The sequence below is a fragment of the Drosophila subpulchrella genome, chromosome 3L (assembly GCF_014743375.2).
Source record: "Drosophila subpulchrella strain 33 F10 #4 breed RU33 chromosome 3L, RU_Dsub_v1.1 Primary Assembly, whole genome shotgun sequence".
Lineage (NCBI taxonomy): Eukaryota > Metazoa > Arthropoda > Insecta > Diptera > Drosophilidae > Drosophila > Drosophila subpulchrella.
The window spans coordinates 4,739,787-4,762,227 of record NC_050612.1 but is presented as its reverse complement, the minus strand read 5'-3'; the positions used below and the strand labels follow the sequence as shown (position 1 = coordinate 4,762,227).

At 44.1% G+C, this 22,441-nt stretch overlaps 1 protein-coding gene across 4 annotated transcripts; it reads right to left on the bottom strand.

Annotated features, from left to right (window-relative positions):
- Positions 1 to 3,975: 3,975 nt before the first annotated feature.
- LOC119554959 lies at positions 3,976 to 17,888 on the bottom strand. 4 transcript variants are annotated; one of them, XM_037866083.1, is made up of 3 exons: positions 16,084 to 17,888; positions 5,617 to 5,868; positions 3,976 to 4,959 (listed from the first exon to the last, which is right to left on the bottom strand). In XM_037866083.1, the coding sequence occupies exons 1-3, from the start codon at positions 17,690 to 17,692 to the stop codon at positions 4,841 to 4,843; spliced, it is 1,980 nt and encodes a 659-aa protein (XP_037722011.1). In that variant the 5' UTR covers positions 17,693 to 17,888; the 3' UTR covers positions 3,976 to 4,840. The 4 variants fall into 4 exon arrangements, with proteins under 4 accessions (XP_037722011.1, XP_037722013.1, XP_037722012.1 ...); XM_037866085.1 differs by having other exon boundaries at positions 5,827 to 5,868; XM_037866084.1 differs by having other exon boundaries at positions 5,617 to 5,805.
- Positions 17,889 to 22,441: the final 4,553 nt, after the last annotated feature.

The window sequence follows — 22,441 nt, the reverse complement described above, 5'->3', positions numbered from 1 at the left end:
GTGGCTCTGGGTTCGGTGGCTGGGCTGCGGATCCACTTCCTTCGAGCTGGGTACTGTTAATTGGACCCGGGCTGCCCCCCTTCAGGGGCGTCGGAGTTTGGCAGTGCGTGGCGCACTTAAACGAGGTTAACTGTACTGCGAAGGCATCGCTCGTCTCTGGGCCGCCGCGCAAATTTAATTTCAACTTACGTCAACGCCAGCGCTCCAGGGCCCGAGATCGGAGATCCAAGATCCAAGATGCGAGCGGTCAATGCACGCATTACCAGTTACCACTTCTCCACCGCCAGCTTATCGGGCGGCGATCGCTGAGCCCCGGCACTTTAGCTCCCAGCTCCGAGGTCCAACTCCCAACTTCCAACTCCCAACTCCCCCTTTGTTTCTTCTGGAAAAAGCCCATCAAATCAGCAACGTGATGCTGCCCTTGGGCCCTCGGTCTGCACTCTCTCCATAAAGCGGTCATAACATTTGCACCACAATAATAGCTGTAATACCAACCGCCGCCCAGCCCCATTCATTCAAGGATAATGTTACGGTTAATGGCGCGGCCGGGCAAGTAATTTAATTTACTCGTACACTCGCCACATGCCCCCAACAAACGAACAACGCGAATTATTATGGCCAAAAATCGCGACTAGACGGCCGCGCAGACGGTGCCCAGATGGAGTTGCAGATGGAGCGGCAGATGGAGCCGCAGATGCAGATACGGATGGAGTCGAAGTTGGAGATGGAGATGAAGATCCCTCATGCCGCGGCCATCGGCGATCGTCAGTCGGCCAGACTTTGGAGATGAGACAGTGAAGGCTGGCAGTCGGCCAAGTTGGCCCGAACAAATTACTGGGCTCTATTGCTATAATTTTCCCTGAAACTTTGTAAGCGATGGAATCTAAGGAAAATTTGGGACTTTGGCAAGTTAATAGGATCGAAGATATAAATACTGATTGATTATGTTACGGTTTCTGTGCCTAATAGAGGGTTTTCTCTTCCAGAAGCAGCAATATGAGTTGGTGGTAATAGTGACTAGGTCTCAAAAACATAAACATTCTGGCTAAGTCAGACAAAAGAAAATTAAAAAAAAAATTTTTTTTTAAACATAAGTTTTGTTCATTTTTGTGTCTATTTTAAACAAAGCTCAACTTACTTAGCTTTAATAGGCCTATTTAAGGTATTATATTTAAAATATTTATATTTAAAATAAGAAGACCTTCAGCAGAAGAACATAACTGACTAGAATGCTACTTGTTTTCATAGAATCTAATCTTTCTTTATATTTTTTTTGTTTGTATGCACGTTCTGGAATTTTCTTTCAAAACGTTTTTTGTTTTGTATAGCTCATCCATATTTCATCACCTGGAACTAAATTTTCATCTTTTGCCAAGTCCATCTCCAGCAGATTTCGTTCGCTCGCCCGCAGCCGCATTAGATGGCGATCGTGTTCGCCGACTAATACCCATTATGCCATAAAGCGTTACCAAATCGCCATTAGCACGTCGGGAGGTACGCCCCGCAAGGCGTAGCAAGGGATGGAAATAGTAATGGGATTTGCAGGACTGGAGGAATGTAGGTGTAGGTAGCGGGCTTCGACAATGGATTGATCAAATAAATTGCAACGATGGACATACCGATAACGATCGATAATGATAATGATAGTGTCGATGTCGATGATGATGGGCCTGGACCAGAGCAATGTGGATGGGCTGTGGATGGGCCAGTGATGAAATTGTTGGCTTCGATTTTGGCTAATTGCAGGAGTCCATTTGAAATGCCTACTTAGGGCTAATTGGTCCCCTCGGAAGCGCCGCCAAGAAATGTACAAACATTTCACGCTGTGCCTGTCATGGATGTTGTAATTGATGCTGCCGCCTCCAGGCTCCAGGGTCCAGGTTCCAGGTTCTCGGTTCCAGATTCCCGGTTTCTGGCTCCTGCAACATTGTGTGCCATGTCAGGAGATGTCAACCCGCCAGTGTCGGCGACGGACCACGATGTCCGAGTCCACAAGACCACGACTATGACTATGAGTCCCCGACTATGACGATGACGATGACGACGAGGACGGCGAATCTAACAACTTTGATTGACTTGTGATTTGAAGGCGCGCCTAATTGAAGCGAGGCGGCTGCAAAAGAGAGAAGTAGATTCTGGGACTGGACCCACTGGACTTCGGCCTGCGAGCGCACTGTGCGAAAAGAGGGGGATAGGTCAGTGTTGCAAAAGCAATTTGATTCCACAATTATATTGCGGATTTATTTAAAGGTGTATTGTTTTATAGTGTGTCTTCAACGAATTCTTAGAAATATAAATTTGTTTATTATATTTGTTATTCCGAATGTCACACAATACTATATGTACATATTTACTACTGCCCCTAGCGCGTACATGGTATATCTTCGGAAAAACAAGATTTAAATTAACATTCGTCACGTATTTTTTGAATGGTGATGTAATTTTTAAAATTTTTCTAGCGATAATCTTCAAAAGGAAATGATTCATTGCCAAGCACGCCAAAATAGAAGTCTTGCTCTTATCGTGCTGAGAGCAGTAGAAAAGTTGCCAACCACCTCGAATCATAAAGTGATTACCAATAAGTAATTAAAAAGGTGATTAAAACCAATTATATTTTATAGCTCTTTAAGGTTCTTACCCTCCACAATATAACATATTTGAATGGGGCTTTTTTTAATTTCAATCCTCTTGTCTTAAAACTATTAAAATGAAAATGTCCTTAAATATCTCCATGTCATAATTCATATGATAGGCATTGACTCGTAAGTCATAAACGTTGTTTAGATTTTTTATTATACCAATTGGTTTAAAAGATATTGGCATTCAATTTTTGTTTTCAATTTTTATAATACAAGTTGGAGAATAAAACTTATTTATATATGTGTAATAAACGTAGCTTAAGGCCGCAGTAGCTATAGCTGCACAAAAAGAAAACATAGGCCATAGATAATTTGCAATTGCCTTTTACCCTGAGAATAAATAAGCAAAAAATAAAAAAACAATTTTTAATTTTTATAATAAAAATCACAGAATTAGACTTAATTTTAATATTATTGTTAAAGTTGGAAAATATGAGTTATTTTTAACTTTTTAATAAAAATCAAAGACAAATCTAAAATCATAAAATAAATACTATTATCCCTGATCAAAAGTGTGCTTAAAAGTGATATATTAAGAATCCTTTTGCACAAATAATTTCAGCATTTTAGCCTTAGGACTGTATTGTTTCTAGTTATTACCGGAGAATTGGATTAAAAACATTTGTTGGGCATCCCTTTGCAGCGAACCATAATGGCCATAACATTTATCTCAGTGCCCTCGGCTAGACAAGAGCTCCTTGTGTTGACTGCTCCGGTAAAATGTTCGTGAGAAATGTCATTAATACGAGCGATGTGACTGCCTGGAGATGTGGATGTGAATGTTGCCGGGCCATCCCCTTGCCCGCCCTTTGCCACTCTATCCGCACCGCATTGTTGCACTTAATTAATGTGAGGATGAAGAGACTCCTTCCGCCCTCCGCCCTCCGCATCCTCTTGGCGAACACGCCCTCGGCATGCACTCGATGTGGTCAGTAGTCCCTGGACCGGACCAATGCCAGTGCCAGCCATATATGGGGTCAAGTCGTCAGAGGCAGAGGCGTCGGCGCGTCTTGCAGTGGGAATGGCTCCACGGAGCACTTAGAACCGGCGATAATGGTCGAACGTTTATCTATTCCAAAGAGCCATTCTGGACGAGCTGCACCCAATCCAATCGCAATCTGAAAGGCGTTAACAAATTATTTGAAACATGTAGCGCCGCGTTGGCATCCAATAATCCTCCCCGCACTTAGATCCCAGCAGTAATATCCCCCCTCTGTGGGCCAAGCAGGCGTTAATAGGCATTGCGATGCCAATAATTTGCAATTATACTTAATTGTAATCGTCATTGCTGATGTTCCTGTGCGGCAATTGAGAGTTGTTATTCTGTTTTGTTTTCTTTTATTGAGATTGGCTTGCTCACCGCGTGTGTGTTTGTGTGGCTGGGGGCCATTGCTATATGTACAACATTTCGTGTTTGCTTAAGCGGTCGTTTTACTTGGCTAGACAAATGTTTATTAAGCCTATTACTTACTGGTGTATGTGTGCTCGCAGGGGCAAAACATCTGTATACATATGGCTGACAAACGTTGCTGGACATCAGGTGGATTCATATCGCTTCTCTGCTCTCGAGCATGTTTTATACAATTAAATTGAACGCTTTTCGCGCACTGTTTGCCTGCATATCTTATCCACATGATCTACCCCTGCGTTCTTCAGTTTTTCAAAAGCAGAGCTGTCCAAATAATATTAAAATTTTTAAGTACAATTTACTTTTAAATCACAAGCCAAAAGTAATCTTACTTAAACTTTTTAACACGTTTAAAAACACGGTAACATTATGTAGGAATCCAGGCCAGCAGACTGCTTTTGAAGACTTATGCGATAAAATCGTTGCTACAGCGAGAGTGTAAAATGTAACCAGTGTAGATGGTTGATATCGCTAAACTAGGACTGCACACTGCAGTTCCATTGCGTCGTCATCGTCGTGGGAATTCCTCATCCACCGACCGAAAGGAATATATCAAAATTCCTGCGCTCAGACCGAGTCTGTCCTTAATTTACTAGGTCGATATGTGTATTCTTCGTATCGCAAAACTTAGATGCAAAGAGCTTAGCATTATGACAAAAATATTACACTATGTGAAATGATCGGGGAATATCAATTCGCTTATTGCTGCTCCTTGGGAGCCGTAGCTTAATGCTAAGAAAAAATACTCAGTTCCAGTGTTCTCGATGCTCGATACTCCTCACTCGTCGGATACTCAGTACAGGATGCCGGGATGAACGGCCCCGCTGCGCTGGAAGTACACATTCGGGTTGCTGCTCAACGTGGGCTCCAGCGTCGTGTAGAGATTCGTTTCGTCGGGTCGTATAAACATGCCTAGAAAGAAGATCGGTTATAGTGTCCATCGGGGTAAAGGAGGTATTATGAACAGATTTTATGAAGATTCGGTAATGTTGCCTGAATGCAGGGATGGTTAATCACAATTAATGGAGCTAAATGTTATGAAAGAACAGTTTGGTTATTCTTAAGTTTTTTAAGATCTCAATAAAAGTCCTATATATTTTAAATTGTCAATTTTTATTGGTATTGGGGTGCGATAAAAATTACTAATTTAAATTTACGATCTTAAGTTAAGCAGAAAATACACATTTTGTGAATTAATTTATGAATTTAACTTCTGTTATTCAATTATTGAGATATAAGGTGAAATAAAAAATTAAATCTGTTTAAATTTAATTTTTAGTCTGTTCTGAGCTCTGCAAATTTAATTAGAACGAACCACATTTTAAGTAATAACTCAGTTAATAAAAACCAAAAAGTATTAATATGTCAATTTGAGAGTTTAAGGTTAAGTATGCTAATCCGTATTTTGTGGCTCTACTTTTGAAGCTGCCTGACTCAAAACGATAAAGGTTATATTGATGTGTTATTATACTCTCCATATTGCATAATATTTGTTCACCCCTTTGGAAGCCCTCCCTGCAGACAAAGGCCAATATCCCTAGGGGACTGTTAGCAATCGGTGGGTATTACCTGGCGCATAGCGCAACGTTTTGGCCAATTGCGCCGCTTGTGTCATGGAGGTTAGCGAGTTGCCCAACTGTTTGAGGGTCAACGGCGTGAGCGTGGGCGGTGCGGCTTGCTGTGGTGGCGGTGGTTGCGGTGGCAGTGGTGGTGGTGGTGCGGGAGGATAATAGCAGAACGGGTGCGGACTCAGGTGTGCTGGAAAATAGTGATACATACGCGTATAGCTCGGCGGTGCGGCGGTGACCAAAGCAACCCGATCTGTCGGCGGATTGCAGGGATTGGCGGTGCGGTGGTGCGGTGGTGCGGTGGTGGAGGAGTGGGTGCGTGTGTGGTTGGGAGTCCCAGTGCCCAGGTCCCAGAGCCGTGTGTAAAGTTACCAAACCATTAACAAAACCAGTCGTGACCCACACAGGCGTATTGGTAATATTACGTATAGGATAAACACATATGTACAGTAATTATTGGTTTTTGACAATAAACGTAAATTCAATTAAGTTTCGAAAAGGTAAAGATACCGGAAACAAAACCAAAAAGAGTCAACCCATAATGAAAAAGGTTCCGAATGATTGATGAACATAATAGTAATGAGAGAATTACAGAAACAGCACGAATGGATTATGAAATGTCATATGCAAGTGTGTGTGTCGTGAGCGTGTCGAGAATTTTTTGATTATGTTTGACAAAATGTGAGGGTGATGATGGAGGTGGAGTTCGATAAGGAGGAGATATGTGTTTTCGTTGCAGTGATGAAGATGATATTTTGGTTTGGAGTTCGTTGTTGATGTTGTTGATGAATGTCGTGTTGGTTGGCGGTGGTGTTTGATGATATATGTATGCATGACAAGACAAATAAAAAAGTAAACAAAGTAAAATAACAATAAATATATATGTATTTATAGTTTCATGTGCTTAGAGTGCAACCGAGGTATAGCCATATGTTCGCAGTTAATCACTAAATATGTCACAACTTCTGCCCATGGTCAGCCATAATTGGCCTGACCCAGAGCCCGAGCCCAGACACAGATGTTCCCAATTCGTGGAAATTACCCTTCCATATTTCACACTTTTGCCGGCCAATTTATGGCGGACTTAATGATGTCAAACGATTTTATGTCAATGGGTTAACTCTGCACCCTCAAGCGATAGAGAAAGTCTCACTGGCATGCATTTATTGTTGTTTTTAAAGGTATTGGGCAAAACCCCAAGCTATTTTCATCGGAATCTTAATAGGTTTGTGTTGGATTTACAAACAGTTTTTGCTCTCGTTTATCCACTTTACTGGGCTGTGACCTTCATTAACGTTAAGGGTTAATAAAACCTATGTGGAGAAATTCCCAGGGGTCGGCCCCCAAAGGTTTTTTAATCGCGCCCAATAAAAAATACGCGCTATGGTTGCAGTTGCAATACGTGTAGCCTGTGCAATTTTTTCCTCTCTTAATAATAATAACCAAACCAGTTCAAGTTTATGCATATTTTTTGTTTCGCCTCCGATTCCGCGAAATCCAGTTTCCCTTTTAGATAAGAACCAGCCCTAATTGTTCGGCTATTTATAACTTTCGTACACTTGTCATAATTAGCAGCCAGTTGGCCTGGCCAAGACTTTGGTCAAAGCCTCATTTCCAAAGCGCTGGACCTCTGGTCAAAAATCAGTTAAGACGGGCAAAGCCTAACAAATGTGAGCCAAATCAACAGGCAGCAGCTGGGGATAATAACTTACGATTATTATTATATTTTCAACAGCTCTGTGGGCCAACCGAAAGAAACGAGTGAGGTAAACTGTGTTAATGACATGGAAACTGACAAAAAGGCCAGAAAATCGGGGCGAAGAGAGGCTGGAAAATCGGGGATCTGAACTCTTGACAGTGTTAAATGCAGCAGTTACACACATGCCAACCTCTTTTCCCGTGGCTCTTTCCTGGGTTTCTAATTAACTTAGAACAAATACTGCAATTAAGCCCGCTTGTTTTTCTGCGACTTCTGTTCTGCTTCCCCAGCCTCGAATGTGGAATTATGTGTCAGAAAATGAAAATGCATGTGTGTGCCAGATGCCGAGACTGTATCTGTATCTGTATCTGTGTCCGTACCTGTATCTGCAGATATATCTGTATCTGCGGTGGGCAGGCTTTTGCATTTCGCGCTAAAAAAGAAACTAGTTTTCCAACAGCAGCAGCCAGCTGAAGCGGCAAATTTGGCTTAATTCCGATTTACCCGAGACCAGCTAGAAAATCTTTCTCTCCGATTTGCGCCGTCTGTCAGCTCATTTGGCCATTATGAATTATGTGCGCCAGCATTAAATATGTTACTTTAGCTCACAGCCGACAGCCAACTTAACGAAACGAGACGAAATGTAACGAAAAACGCTAATTAAGTGCAAATATGTATGACCAGTCTCGAGATTGGCGTCCGTGTGCATGTTCCGCACTGCAATGGTGTTGGTGGACTTTGTATCTGTGTGTGGGGGCGGCCAAAGGCCCTGAAAGACTTCTATATGGCTAGAGATGGCAGGAGTACGTGACCCTGAATCTTAATTGTCATAATAAAGGAAGTATAGAGAAACGGCCCTTTTATAAAGCTACCTATAAGAATTCAAAGGTGAAGAAACCAAGGCTTAGTCCGAGATATATGTGCTACTTTTAAAGTGTATGCGCTGGAAATTACACTTCAAAAATATTTGCCTAATTTGTATTTATTGCACTGGTATTCTCTTAGAAGATCTTGATTCTAGAATATTGAATACCAAACAATATTGGACTATTAAATGATGAATTTCTTTGTAAGAACTATACATAGTATAACCTCTTATAACCCAGGAAACGGCTTATCTGTACACGTTCTTATGTTTTATTTAACACACCATAAGAATGAATGCCTTTCAACTTAAATTTTAATTTGTTATGAGCTAAAAACTAGTGTTTATAGAGACCTAAAAAACCTAAGATTCTAACCGTACCATAATAATTGTTTCTTATTCTTTATCTAACTAAAGGTATGAGTGCCTAGCCCATTAGAAATATGTGCCCGAAGCATGTTTTCTCGGCTGCCGTAGAAATTCTTTTTATGAATTATTCCCCCTTTAAACTGAGGCGATTTATTCCATCTCCATTATTTCCTCACTTTTAATTCCTCTTTCCGTGCGCTCGACTCGGCTGTTTTTACTTTTCCTCACTTGCATTTAATTATTTCTGCCTCTTTCACCGGCTGGGGAAATTCATTAAAATTGCCCATCTCTAGAGCGGAGACAGAGCCACGTTTTGCATTTTGCATTTGCAGTTTGCAGTTTGTCGGCTTGCCCCCGCCCCAGTGGATGTGCTTCTGCTTCCTTACCCTAAGCCCAGTATCTTCTATCTGGCTGGCAACAAGTTAAAGTTAAACCAACTGCCGCACGTTGACTGATTGCTACGTGCAGATTGTCATTGTTCGCCTTTGTTGTAGGCTCGGTGCCTCTTGCTGCTGTTGTTCTTGCCACAGTTGGGTTTGCTTTTGCTGCTTTTGCTGTTGTTAGTTGCTACATACTTTGCAGACTTGAGTAATTTCTTCGCCGAGCGCTGGCTTTTTGCTTTTTAGCTTTTTCCTCATTGGCTTCGGCGTTGACTCTTTCTTTCTGCCTCTGGCCGCAGCGCCAAAGGTTGTTGCTTTTGCCTTGGCCGTGGTCTGGGTCTTTGAGAGTGAGTTGCCAGATGTTGTGATATCACGAAGCAGCATTATAACTAATTGGCCACGTTCGTTCTAAGCCATCCCCCCTCGTATCCCCTATCTCCTGCCCAGAGTTCATTGTCATGAACTGCGCTGCGGAGGTTTTCCCTCCCATTTAGAGGCGGAAGAAAAGCATTTTTCACATGGCCGCATCGGTCGGCAATTTGCATATTTTGGTTAAGGGCGTATGACCTTCGAATTGCTACAATTCAATTTACATTTAAGTGGGGTGTGCGTTTGGTTGGATAACCATTCTGTGGAATATTAGACCATAAAGCAATGATAAACCTTGTGTTCTTAGGTTGATATTTCCAGTGTGCAATTAACGAAAATATAAATGAAATGTATGGGCCAATCAGGAATTTAATTTTGATCATAAAATGTAGTTTATAATATGTATTTTAACGACACATTTATTACGAAACGTGCAATCCCCTGGTTTAACAGGCTTCTCCCGAATGATTTACTTTAAAACTCTACGTTCAGAAGGCTTAAAATAAATCATTCTTATGTAGCTGAACCGTATCGCACCTTTCCTTTGTGCCCCTTAGTTTGCATCCCCGGGCGGCAACCGCAAGCTGGCGAAGATACCGTAAGACCGAGGCGATCTCCTGGCCAATTTAGCGTAATAATTTCAGCATGTGCAGTTGGCACACGGCTCATTGGCTCCCTCGGCTTCCTCGGCTCTCGACCCCCCGATCGGTGGGCCTGAACCGCTTTGAGCCGGGCTAAGAGCTGGTACCAAGACCTGAGTTGGCTTTTCCGCTTTCGGTTTCATTGCCGCAATTCGGAACTGGTTATCGATTACGATGCTGGCCGGCTGCTGGCACTTCTAGGCAAAACTAAATATCATCGCTCCACAGCATCCAGCCCGCCAGCCCGGCAGCCCGGCTCTGGTTGCAAACCGCTATAATTTTGTGGTAATATACAGTGACGCTCGTTTCAAGCACGTGCTGGCAGCATTTACCCAACTCATATATTAAGTCCCATACACAGACGCTGCCGCGGACTGCAAACTGAAGTTGGATATGATACTCAACAACACGTACTTCACAGATTTGTACATTACGCCATCGTCATCATCATGATCATCATCTTGCCCATCATCGTTGTCAAGTTTTCCGCTCCGCGCCGCTTGGATCTGTTCTGTTCCTTTGTTTTTGCTCTTTGGGTTTTCAATTTCAAGTTCGTTGCCTCAGTCTTTGGTCTGCTAGTAGTGGTCTCAGAACAATTGAGGCTAATCGAATCTTTTTTATGTCATATTTTCGACAGCTGATGCTGACCGAACCGTTTCAATGGGTGCCCCAAGGCAACGTTGGGTTCTAAACAAAGCCAGGTTAACAGAAATCATTTGATTGAAATTGTTGTTTCAGATTGTTTTAAATTTGGGTCTAATAATTGGCAGCTTAAGCAATCAAACAGAACAATTTAAAGCCAAATGTTTTGTGCTATCTTTCAGATTTACTTCAAGGCAACGGTAGAAAATCAAAACAATATATGTTGCTGGTTTCTTAAATTTGTAATATTGGTTAAAAAAGTTCTAAAAGAAATCGAAAGACTGAGGCAACAAACTTTTTATTTAAATCCTATTTTTAATGTTGTTCAATTACTAATATTCTTGAGCATTATTTATTAATATTCTTCACATGAAAGACTAAGGCATCGAACTTTGTCTCTCCAGACAAAAACCTAATACTTTCCAATTACTTTTGTGTCCAGAAAATAATTCTTATAGAGGAATCTATAATAATCATGGCCATAACTTGTTCACTTCTCATAACATAAATGAGCTTTCTTTGAGCTAAGCCCCTGGCAACTGGTTTATGACAATGAAGCAACCTTTTGGAAGTATCCATCAATAACACGCGAAACCTCGGCTCGAGCTGAGCTTCACGTCCTCAAGTGTGCAGAAAATAGAAAAAATATCAGATTCAAAAGCAATCTCTGGACTGCTCACAGTTAAATGACTATGCGGCCTCCCTGGGCTCTTTATTGACAAATCCCCACCGATCGATAAACATGCAAGACAAATAGACAAAAACTTCCGCACGGGTCTCGGGAGTGTAGCGACAAGCTTTAACCTTCCAAGGTCTGCTCGGATCTGCTTGGATCTGCCCGGCTCCACGGGCATGAATGATTGATTTTATGTATGTGGCTGCCTGGCATAAAGTCACTCAATAAAATTACAAAAAAATGCGACGTCGCCGGAGAACAAAGACCGCTGGCAGATGCCCAGATTGATGGGCCCGTCTTACTGACCAACTGGCCAAGTGGCGGCACTGCCAAGTCGAAGATGGGACACTCTGCTGGCCGATAAGGTCACTGGATCGTCTCGGGAGGCATCTGCACAGATGCACAGATTCCAGTTGCAGTTTCCCCACCGAGCAGTGGGCCCCAGGGGTTAGGGTATAATGATAACATCACGCAGCAGCAACGGAAGTATGTACGAGTATCTATTTTTGTGGCTCCGCCTGTCATCGCGCCGCTCGTTGTCGACAGCTGCCCGAAGCGCTTACAACAATGCGACTTCAATTAAAGCAGCCCGGGCAACCTTGAACTCTCGTTCAATCAGCGGCAACGGGTTGCTCAAATCGGCCGGACCCCACGACGTCCTTTTGGCCACATCCAGCCAAACCGGGCCCCACTCAAAAAAAAGATATTATATTTAACTAACTTGGAAATATGTGAGCTGTTCCACTGGGAATAAGTTAAATCCAAAACTAAGACTTCAAGACGGGTTATTTAGTATATGTCAGTTGGGTAATATAGGGTATTCGTATTCTTTGAAAGAAACTAAGATTAAACCAATGTAATTCTATCATACTACGAAATAAACCAGCTTTAACCTCAGACCTAAATGTATTGACATTGATTATGAAATTATTGAGCGGAAATTAAACTAATGACTTAGAAAACAAACTTTTTAGTTAATTCTATTTTCAGTTTAATTTTTACAAATTCATCATCAATAATATACTTTGTCATCCTTTGAACCACATATTTTTCATCTCGGCTAAACAAAAGACTTAAACAACGAACTTGTTTTTCATTTTTGATTGCGTACCAAAAATACTACCTAATGAGTTCTCATTATAAGAATGGCGTTTTCCCAAGTGACTGTGGGTTTTTCATTTGAAAATGATCCAAATTTCTTTGCGTGCAAGAGAGACCCAAGCTGGGCTGTCAATCTGCGTTCATTCCTCGCCTTCGACTTTGACTTCATGGCGGCAATCATCGAGAGCGGTTGGCCTCTGACGCGCCCTTTTCCCCCGGCCCACTGATCCGCCCCTGTCCCTGTCCCTGCCCCTGCCCTTGCCCTGGAATCTCTTGGCCCGGTTCATTCCTTTGCGTCAACGCCGTTAGCTGTCGTTTAGTTTATTGTTGCAAATTGTTCAGTGAATTATGTGCCGAACTGCTTACTGCCAACGACCACACACACATGTGCCATTGAGTGTGTATATTTGAAGGCTTGGCAGGAAATTTGATATTATGGATTTATTGGAAATATCTTTCGTTCCTCCCTGCGGTTTCGGCTTACTGATTCCTAATTTGGAGCACATACATTTATGATTTATTGTCAATCATTTCTAAATGACTTTAAAGCATTATTAACTTTTAGTGGGGCTTGAGAGAAATTTACAAGGCAATCAGTTTACAATCAGTTTGTAGATGATGTTTCAAAGGCAAGACAAGACTAATTTTCTTTTCTATACAAATTTATATTCTAAGCAATTTTGTTTGATATGGCAAATATTTGTTTTTTGATAGTTTGTTGCCTATTTAAATGTTTTTAATGCGAAATATTAACCTGACTCCTTTTTTTTGGTATTACTTTTATTGTAATCCAATCTGCAGTAACTTACACATGATCAAGAATCTTAGCTATGGATTGCTTCTTACTTCAGATGCAAGACATCCAATAATTTGCCTCTCCTTAGGCTGTCAACTCCACAGCCAAATCAAGTTCGTTGCCCAAGCCATTTGCTCTTCAATCAGCCAGCGCAATGGCACGAAAAAAGGGAAAAACTTTTGATTTTTCCCTTGCCTCATCGCCTTATGTAAATTTTCAGCTGCTGCCCACATGCAGCTCCAGTTTCTTTCTTTCTGTGCCCTTAATCAAGCCGGAACCCTTGCTGTCGCTGCCTTTGGCTCACTTCACTCAGCCTGGCTCAAGTCGAAGTCGAAGTCGGAGTCGGAGTCGAAGAGTTAGCGAGACAACTACACAACCCACACACATGTTTCTGGATCGGATCCGATTGGATCGGGTTTGGTTATGGGCTGAAGTATGGCCTGGGCTTGGGAATGGGAATGGGTATGGGTATGGGTCTGGGCCTGGGTACGATAATGGCAGCGATTGCAGCTCTCGGTGATGTTTGCTCCTTTTGCTTGTTAAGCTCTGTGCCTACTTTGATTTCGCTGACTCCGTGTGTCTCCAGACATTTGTCTTTTGCTCTTAAGGTTTCTGCCTAGTTTTCCTTCGTCGTTGATTTCTGTTACCCCTCAAATGCACTTTCAATTGCAGACAGTTTGACGTATATATGTGTAGCCGGGGCCAGAGCACTATATCTCTCATTTATCTATCTATGTACGAACCTACCTATATTTCGTCTGTCGCTGGCTGCCTCACTTGCTGGCTTTCTTCAGCCGAGCTCTGATTCGGAATTGGAAGTGGAATTGGAATTGAAATCGGAATCTGAGGCTCAGTCTGAGCCCAGGCTGCCCACAGGCACTTTGGCTTGTGGGCCGTGGCTCAAACTCTAGATTCGGCTCCAGCTTCACCCAAAGTTCCAGCTGCACCTCGGCTTTTGTCCTGCTCGAGCTTGCCTTCTTGGACTTGGAGTTGGCTTTGGAGTCGTCGTCAAGTAGCTGCCATGTAAAACGCTTCCTACTTTGGCCTACCAGGGCATTGTTATAATTTGGTAAGCTGTTGCAGGTATTGCTATTGCACACTATCCAAATTATCGGGTGACTGGATTTTCGTATAGATATGACTGGCAACGTATATAAGATAAAAGATCCCATGCTAATACAATTTTTTGCCAGTTAATAAATAAAAATATTTTATGTTTTAAATTTTAATACCTTTTCATGGAATTGTGAAGACTTTCCTTCGCCAGCAATTGCCTTAATTAATTTCCCCGATTGCCTCACGCTTTTCGCAGAGCACTTCTGCTTCGTTTTCCACTTGAATTACCCCAAGTTTTCCTGTCCCATTTCCATTCGAAATGCTTTTCGCTGACTGTAATCATACATTTGTGATGTATTTACTTTAATTAAATTACGTAAAGTGTTACATGGCTTGGGCACGCACATTTGAAGTGCCCCACTGGGTGCCCTTCCTTCCCCGAGTTTCCCCACATCTTTCCAGTTTGCCACACACATAAACCACTCCGCTTATGCTTTCATTAGAAAGCTGAAATAGTTAAAAGCCTTTTATGGCCTGTTATTGTTTAGAAAGAAGAAAAACAAAACTAATAGCCAAGAAATACAAATTCCATAAATATTGTTTCTTGTCAGGCGGTTCATAAATTGCCGAAAATTGCAAAGTCAGCTTATATTGTTGGCTTTGTGAGATTTGGCTGCGACTCGTTTCACTTGCTCTTTGACAATGTGCCGAGCGAATTCCGTTTGAGGACAGGTCGTGACCACTTCCACACCGCCTGACAATGACATTTAACACCGACTAATGGGCAGATGTGAAATTTCGAATAATGTGTTGATGGCTTTATTTGCATCGCCAGAAATGATTTAAGCCGCTGCTGCAAAAATCTAATCAAATACCTAACCCACGAACCTGGACGTTCTCACCAACAAAACGAAAACGAAAGCTGAAAGACAGATGGACGGATCGCTGGATGTGAGCTCTTTTTACACTTGGCTTACACGACGAATGCGGCGTTGGGAAAATTAATATGCCAAACAATTACACGGCCCGGCAAAACAATTTTAAGCCCAGTTAATGCCGTCGCACAGTGGTCCGCAGTTACGCGAATTCGCCGCGAAAAATTGCCCACAATTGCCAGGGGACGCGAAATGAAAGCGCACAAATTTGCATACAAGCAAATGATGCGGAGCAAAAGGAAAATTGCCATACATACTAATTGGAAAAGAAATGCATAAGCAATGAAAAAGAAAATAATGACAGGGCGCGGTTCGGGAAAATGTGTAATTATTTATTTGACATTGGCAATGAAACTGCAAGCAAAAGTCATGGAGCAGAGTGAATGCTTTGGAAGCCAATTGCTCGGAAACTAGAAAGATTTTTATATTTAACCTGTCTATTGCAAATATAGTTCTTAAATTAGGAATCCTAACTTATAATTGAAAAGAAAATAATGGCTCGGACTATTTCGGGACAATACTATACACTTATTCTATTCTTGCCACTCCCCTGAAACTGAAACAGGATAGGTTCTCCTACCAAAAAGTTATAAAGTGAACTATATTTCATAGTACCAATTTAAACCACTGTACCTTGGCTACCGTCTGCTGAAACTCTCAGTCTTTGAAAGTTAAGACTTTTGCTTTTCTTCCCCCCACTTTGTTGCTGCTTTTAGAAAGAGCGAACCAATGGATAAACAAAAGTTCAAGAGGTTGCCAGCCCCGCCCCCTTTGCGCACATGAGGCAAGAAAAGAAAGTTATTACAAAATAACAGAGGCTGACAGCTGACAAGGGCAGGAGGAATGGAACTGTACCAGGTTGAGTTGGGTCCGATGGCTGCCGGCAGAAGTTGTGACAAATTCGGCTGTGGAGTAGGTACATGGAGGAGCGGGACTTACCACCTCCGTTGTTGGCACTGGAGCAGTGCTTGGAGCTGAGTCCCTGGCCGGTGTTGGAGGCCGAGTTGGGCAGACCGCAGCCACTCATCACACCGTACTTGATGGGCTTGAAGTGGAAGAACGAGGGCGAGTAGCCGGAGCCGGCGCGGCTCAGCGAGCTGAACTGCTCCTCGCGGTCCTCCACGTAGAGGCCCTCCTTGCCCATGGCCGCCAGCTGCCGCCCCTTGGGCATGAACATCACCAGGAAGACGGTGGCGGAGGTGGCCACCAGGCCAAAGGCCACGCAGGCGTCCTTGTGCCGTTCGGCCACGGCCAGTCCGCACAGCATCCACCCCAGCCAGATGGGGATGGCTCCCCCGATGGCCAGCCCGATGTAGGTGGCCTCCCGGTAGTTGTCCCGGATGCCCCGCGACTTGATGGCCAGCACGGCGATAAAGACGATCAGGAAGACGATGTAGATCAGCGAGAAGAGCAGCTCCGAGAACTGGGTCTTGCAGAGCGGGATCAGCACGGTGCTGACCGCCGCTATCCGGGTGTAGATCTCCGGTGTGCCGTCCAGCGTGGTGTAGGACGTGGGGTAGAACAGCGCCGAGTAGTTGGTCTGCGAGGCCACGGTGGTGCTCAGGAAGCCGCTGCCCATGACGGGCACACTGGTGGTGTACACCTCCGGCGGCTGGGTGAGCAGCCACTGACCCCCGATGGCCACCTGGATGAGCAGCGCGAAGAGGAGCAGCAGGCCCTGGTAGGGCGCCGGCAGGTAGACGCCTCCGTTCAGGCTGATCAGGAAGACGCACTTGACCAGCAGGGCGGCGAAGACCAGGGCGTAGGACACGCCCACCCCGAAGCGGATTGCCCCGCAGCTGAGCAGCGTGGGCTGGGCCGTGATGACGGCCCCCAAGCTGGCGCAGGCGAACAGCCCGAGGAGCAGCATCTGGCCCAGGAAGAGATGTCGCCGCGAGGGCGACGTCCGCCAGGCCTTAAAGAGCACGAAGATCTCGAAGGCGGCCATCATAAGCATGGTGAGGGTGGCCAGGACCAGCACGGGCACCACCCACGGCTCCTTGCGCAGTCCTGCGAAGGGCAGGTGGGTGGACACTATGCTGGGCGGGGTGCTGTTGGAGTGGCCCCCCGGAGGCGCCCGTCCGGTGGTGCCGGCTGCCCGCGCCTTAGCCCCCAAACTTCGCCGGGGCGTGGCTGCCGTGGTGCTGGATGTGGTGCTGCTGGAACTACTGGCGGACAGCGTGGGCACCACAAAGAATTCCGTGGACATTTCCAGGCGGGCGGCACTCGAGACATTGCCGCCCGGAAAGTTGAGATCCAATTGTTTAGCAGAACGCTGGGAATGGGGAGCTGCCGGAGTGGTGGTGGTGGTGCTGGTGGTGGTACTCGTACTGGTACTGGTACTTGTGGTGGAGCTGGTGCTGGTGGCATTCCGGCTGCTCGGCTTGAGCACCTGGTAGGCGTTGCGGTCGGTCTCCTGGCTGGTCACCAGGCGCACCCGCCGCCAAATGTTGTTGCCATTCACGCTGAGGCTGCGCGACGCCGGCGTGGTGGCGATCAGCTGCAGGACCAGCAGCAGGACGAGCAGCAGGTGGCGTCTGCCGGCCATTGGATGAGGTGACCCTTCTTTGCCCAGAACCTTTCCCCGATCAGTTGCGGCACATCTCTCGCGTACGCGCACAAACCCTCACACGCGATCGCGATCGTTCGTCTCGCAAATTCTTCAGTCTTCGCTGGTTCTCGTTCTTCAATTCTGCGGTCTATTTCTTCTCGGTTTCGATTCTCGCGCTTAAACGTCCGCTCGCTCCGATCGACCAACTGCAACTGACTGGCGGCTCTGCAAGTCGGGCTTTGGCCGGGCTTTGTCGTTTGAGACCTGTTTGACGGCAGCCCCGTCGAACTAACACTTGTTCGAGTTCGAAGCGAAGTGCGTTTGCTAACCCGGCTTAAAGCAGAGTGGCCAAATCGCACCACGATAGCGGTAATAAGTGGTAAGGAGCTGGACCTTAAGGGGTATTTATTCAACATACATATTTGGAAATAGAGAATTTGTTTATTTAGTTATTCGAGATTTTGGTGTTGGAACTATCTATTTAATTCCACATTTAGATTAAAGATAGTTCAAGATAATAGAAATTTTTGTAAGGTGAGCAAATATGGATTAAATCAGTCCAGTACCTAAAACATTTCATAATTCCAATTCAAAGTTCAATGAGAGCTCCTTTAACTTTTCATATAAGAATAAATGGAATTATCCAACATACTACTTTTACTTATCAATTCTACTTAAACAGGTTAACAAAGTATTTTCCTTATAAAAGATTTTAATTATCTGAAATGTTTTTCAGAAGAATTGATGAGTTACTTGGCTATAGTTCTTAGAAGTATTTAATTCAAGAACAGAAGTGATTTAAATCGATGAGTTGTTGGCGAATAATTATGGTACATTGCCAAAGTTCCAGCGATCTTTGCTTAGGCTGACGGTTGCAACCTTCTGCGAACACGATCCACACACCTAGCTCAGGTCCCACAGCCGACCGCGCTATAGAGATCACTTTCATTCGTTCTGCATATGCGGATATCACTCCGCTGCTCGACTTCGTCGGTAGGAAAGTGCTATACGCTATTAGCCATTAGCCCACCGCTTTTGCGGTCTCCCCACAGAGCCACTCTCCTCGAAAACGGCCCAACAAAAGGCGAAATGCGAAATCCGAGCACAAAAGGCGATTGTAAATCAAAAGAGCGCTAATGATATATCGATATACAAAGTGTTGAGGTGGGAAAGGCATCGCCAATAGCGTTAGAAACGGCAATAGGAACTCGGGGACGGCAGCGCTCCGGTTCCTTAAGTACTATTGTGTTCGGCGCGCGCTTTCAGCAAACCACAGTTAGAACTAAGCCCTGTTCTGATCGCCTGAATGAGTGGGCACAAAGAAAAGGTGTTGCATAAACTCGACTTCAGGTGGCTTTAGATCACACATAATCTTTAGGGAATCCCTCAGTCCACTAGTTGACCCAAATAAATCCTCGAAAATCGATATATACTAATGCAAATTATCATTTCTATGATTGTTATTGTATGCTTGTATTATAACACAAATAACAACCATGTTTAACGCCAGTTATTATTATAGAGGGCTTTGAAAAACATTTACTTATTCCGAGTTTCATTCAGAAATGATCTTAGGTAATACCTCAAGTCGAGTGCAAGCAACTCTCCAGCCCAATGGAACCTTATTGGCCACCGGACATTCCGCATTCATCTCCATATTTGGCGCAACTCGCAATGCGCAGCCATTAGCCGCAACAAATGTTATGTAGATCGTGTCGACGGTAACTGACCCCCTCTTCGAACCCCCTGGGACCGGGGTAGCTTCCCACCGCCCGACTTGCCAACTTACGGTATCGTTAGTGACGATCTGCGAGGGTCTGGCCAGCCGCCCGGCAATCTGCGTTCTGTATTGACATGGAGGCGGGTAAATAACCTTTCGGCATGCCCCGAAAACAGAGTCGGGAAAAAGATTTCGTATAAATGAGCGCGTAGTCAAATTTGTGACTCGCCATAACCGACCATAACTCAAGCTCCGGCTTCTGCTGTGATCATGATCTTGAGCGATACGTACGAATGTACGTACCTGGTTCGCTATACCTGTTCGCTTTGTAGATTTAATCTGAGGAAGACATTCAGGCGGATTTCTTAATACGAATCGAGCAGGGATGATGATGCAGCGTAATTTATGAACTTTTCAATTAGAACTTGTCGCTGGGAAATTAAATTCTGCTCACGTTGTGCCTAATCCTTGTTTTAGCTAGGCCTGCGATTATTCGGCATGCCTTCGCTGTCCCCACCCCATTATCCGTTTAATTAAAGCTGTCACTTGGCTGTTGGCCTTGCAAAACTGCCGGTTCCCCTTGGTAACAGGGCTTTATGTAATCCTGCGGGCTTAGAGCAATCTTAGCTAATTAAAAGGCATTCTAATATTACGTTTCGCCTTTCTCCCGACCGCCGGATTGGGTTTCACGACAAAACCGAGACACATTGCGTTAATAACCCCTTACTGAGCACAAGATCAAGGCAACCCTGTGGCTCGTGCGCAGGCCAAGAGTCAATTGGCCCACACCTTGGGCAAAAGGTTGGTTCATTTCACTTAACCCAGTTTTAATCTTGGTTGAAAAACTTTACTTTTGGTAGCTGGACGCCAAGCCATGTTCTTGTTAGAAAATTAGGATTGAAAACTATTCCATAATTCCGTTTCCTAGACCATTACCCATTTTCATTAACACTAAATTGTATTGCTTCTTAGCAACTTTGGAAATTCATGCTTTGTCTTTTTGTTAATAATATTTCTACATATCCAAACAAAAAATTGCTTATTCCAAAAAAAATATATTATTTTCATTTTGCGAACCAACTCTATAAAATGTTTCAGTTCATCAATGTTTTCCATTGGCTGTAGCGCTCTCATTACTTGACCTATGTATCAACTTTCTTTATGGTTAAAAATTATTCAAATTCGGTTGCTTACCTTTTCGATGGGCCTAGAATATTTTCACGATTCCGTAAGGAGAAAGAGACGAACTGGCACTGACCCCATCGCTTGGATGGGCCGATATTACTTTGGCCGAACGAAGCGACGGCGCCAAAGTTCCGAGTCCCGGCCGAAATTGATTGATTCCGGGTGATTTGAATGTCTGGCCCGAGACCTGGACCTCGGACCTGGAACCTGGACTCGGATTAGAACCCAAAGAAGTGCCGACAGTTGGCGTGGGTAAAAAAATGTGTCGGATAATCGGGCCGGACCGATGCCAGCGGCTCTTTTTTAAGCGCCTTAATTTATTTGCCGCAAGACAAGCCGGCGCCGTCTGGGTCAAGTGTCAAGCGGTCGAGGATTTGCGAATGTTGCCGATCATAATTCTACGAGTGCAATTAATTTTCGGGCATTTCGATTGGCGAACTTTTTGGAACCAAGGAACGAAGTTGCGCGTAAATCTTCGGGGATGCTTTTGGAAATTTAAATTGAAACCAGTTGGTCAAGTGCATTGAACCTACAACCATCGGAATGAGCAGGGCTCAGATATCCAGAGACAAAGCCTCTTGGCGATCTTATTTATTTATCAATATGTAGTGAGGTCCCTCCCCCTCCCTTCCCTTTGGTTCGCCAACATTCGAGCCGAGTTCATTGTCGTCCCCAAAAGAGCGAATTCTGATTTATAAGCGGGCTCTTGGTCAGTTCCTCGTCCCTCGTCCTCCTCCTTCTCCCCATCCCCCTATTCAGTACCCTCATACCAGAACCCCTCCTTCGCGACGGGGCTGCGCTTTAATCACGTGCGTGCAATGCGCACATGATGATGCGCCCCAATCCGAATCCCCCATGCATGCGCCCCCTATATCCCCCTATTCCGCGATCCCATCCGATCCCGAAAGCGATCCCGACCCCTCCGATGCTCTTGACGATGCTGGGATGCCGCCCTGGCTCTTGCTGTTGCTGTTGCTGGTGTTGCAAATGCTGCCAGACCAAACACCCAGGGAACATTGCTCAACAGAGGAGTTCGCTCTCTTACAACTCACAGTGCTGTGCACATGTTTAGATACAGTGGATATATGTGTAGTGAATTCTTGAATTGAAATAGCGATCCTTAGATCTATAATCTCTTAACGAGAAAAAACATGTGATGATCGCACCTTCAATCTATTATACGATCTACTAAATAAATTCATCTTCTAAATTATTTGCCATTTTAACAAGTCTGTAGCTTTAGTAGTTCACAAGTTACGAATGTACGAAATTTAGTTATTTATAGCTGGAAAATCAGCTAAACTAGCGGGATATTCCAAAGGTGGTAAATCTAAAGTTACTTATATGTAGCTGTTTCATACCATGTTACATTTCCAGGACGATAAAAATCGTTTTGGGACAGATAGACAAACTGACAAACAGATTAGAATTGTCATTTTGAAAAGTCTCCCAAAGTCTTGTGTTTGGAACATCTTTTAAACAGACTAATGAATTTAAACAAACAACGTCATTCGACGCGTATTTAATCCTGATTTATTCCCACCGGCTCCAACAGCTACAATTTTCTTAAATTGCACTTTTACACCTTCATCGCTCTTTTTCATTAGCCAATATATTTTCTTAAGGTCTTGGTTGCAAACCTTTTAGTTTTTGCAATACCTTTCGATATTGTATTACTCCTTATGATCGGACCATCACTGCAGTTTTCTAATTCTGCGGCTATATATAGTAGTCGCCTTCTCTCTTGGTGTGCTTCGTTACTACGTGAACTGCCCTCCACAGTGATAGTTGGTCTAAATGATTTGTTCTTATGTAAGAAAGTCCATGTTAAGAAAAGTTAA

Bases quoted from the DNA above. Each gene is read 5' to 3' on its own strand.
- LOC119554959 (XM_037866083.1), bottom strand. From the start codon at position 17,692: ATGGCCGGCAGACGCCACCTGCTGCTCGTCCTGCTGCTGGTCCTGCAG. The intron at 5,869-16,083 runs GTAAGTCCCGCT...ATCCGCCGACAG, and splicing joins CAGTGCCAACAACGGAGGTG to ATCGGGTTGCTTTGGTCACC. The intron at 4,960-5,616 runs GTAATACCCACC...TCTTCTTTCTAG, and splicing joins AACGTTGCGCTATGCGCCAG to GCATGTTTATACGACCCGAC.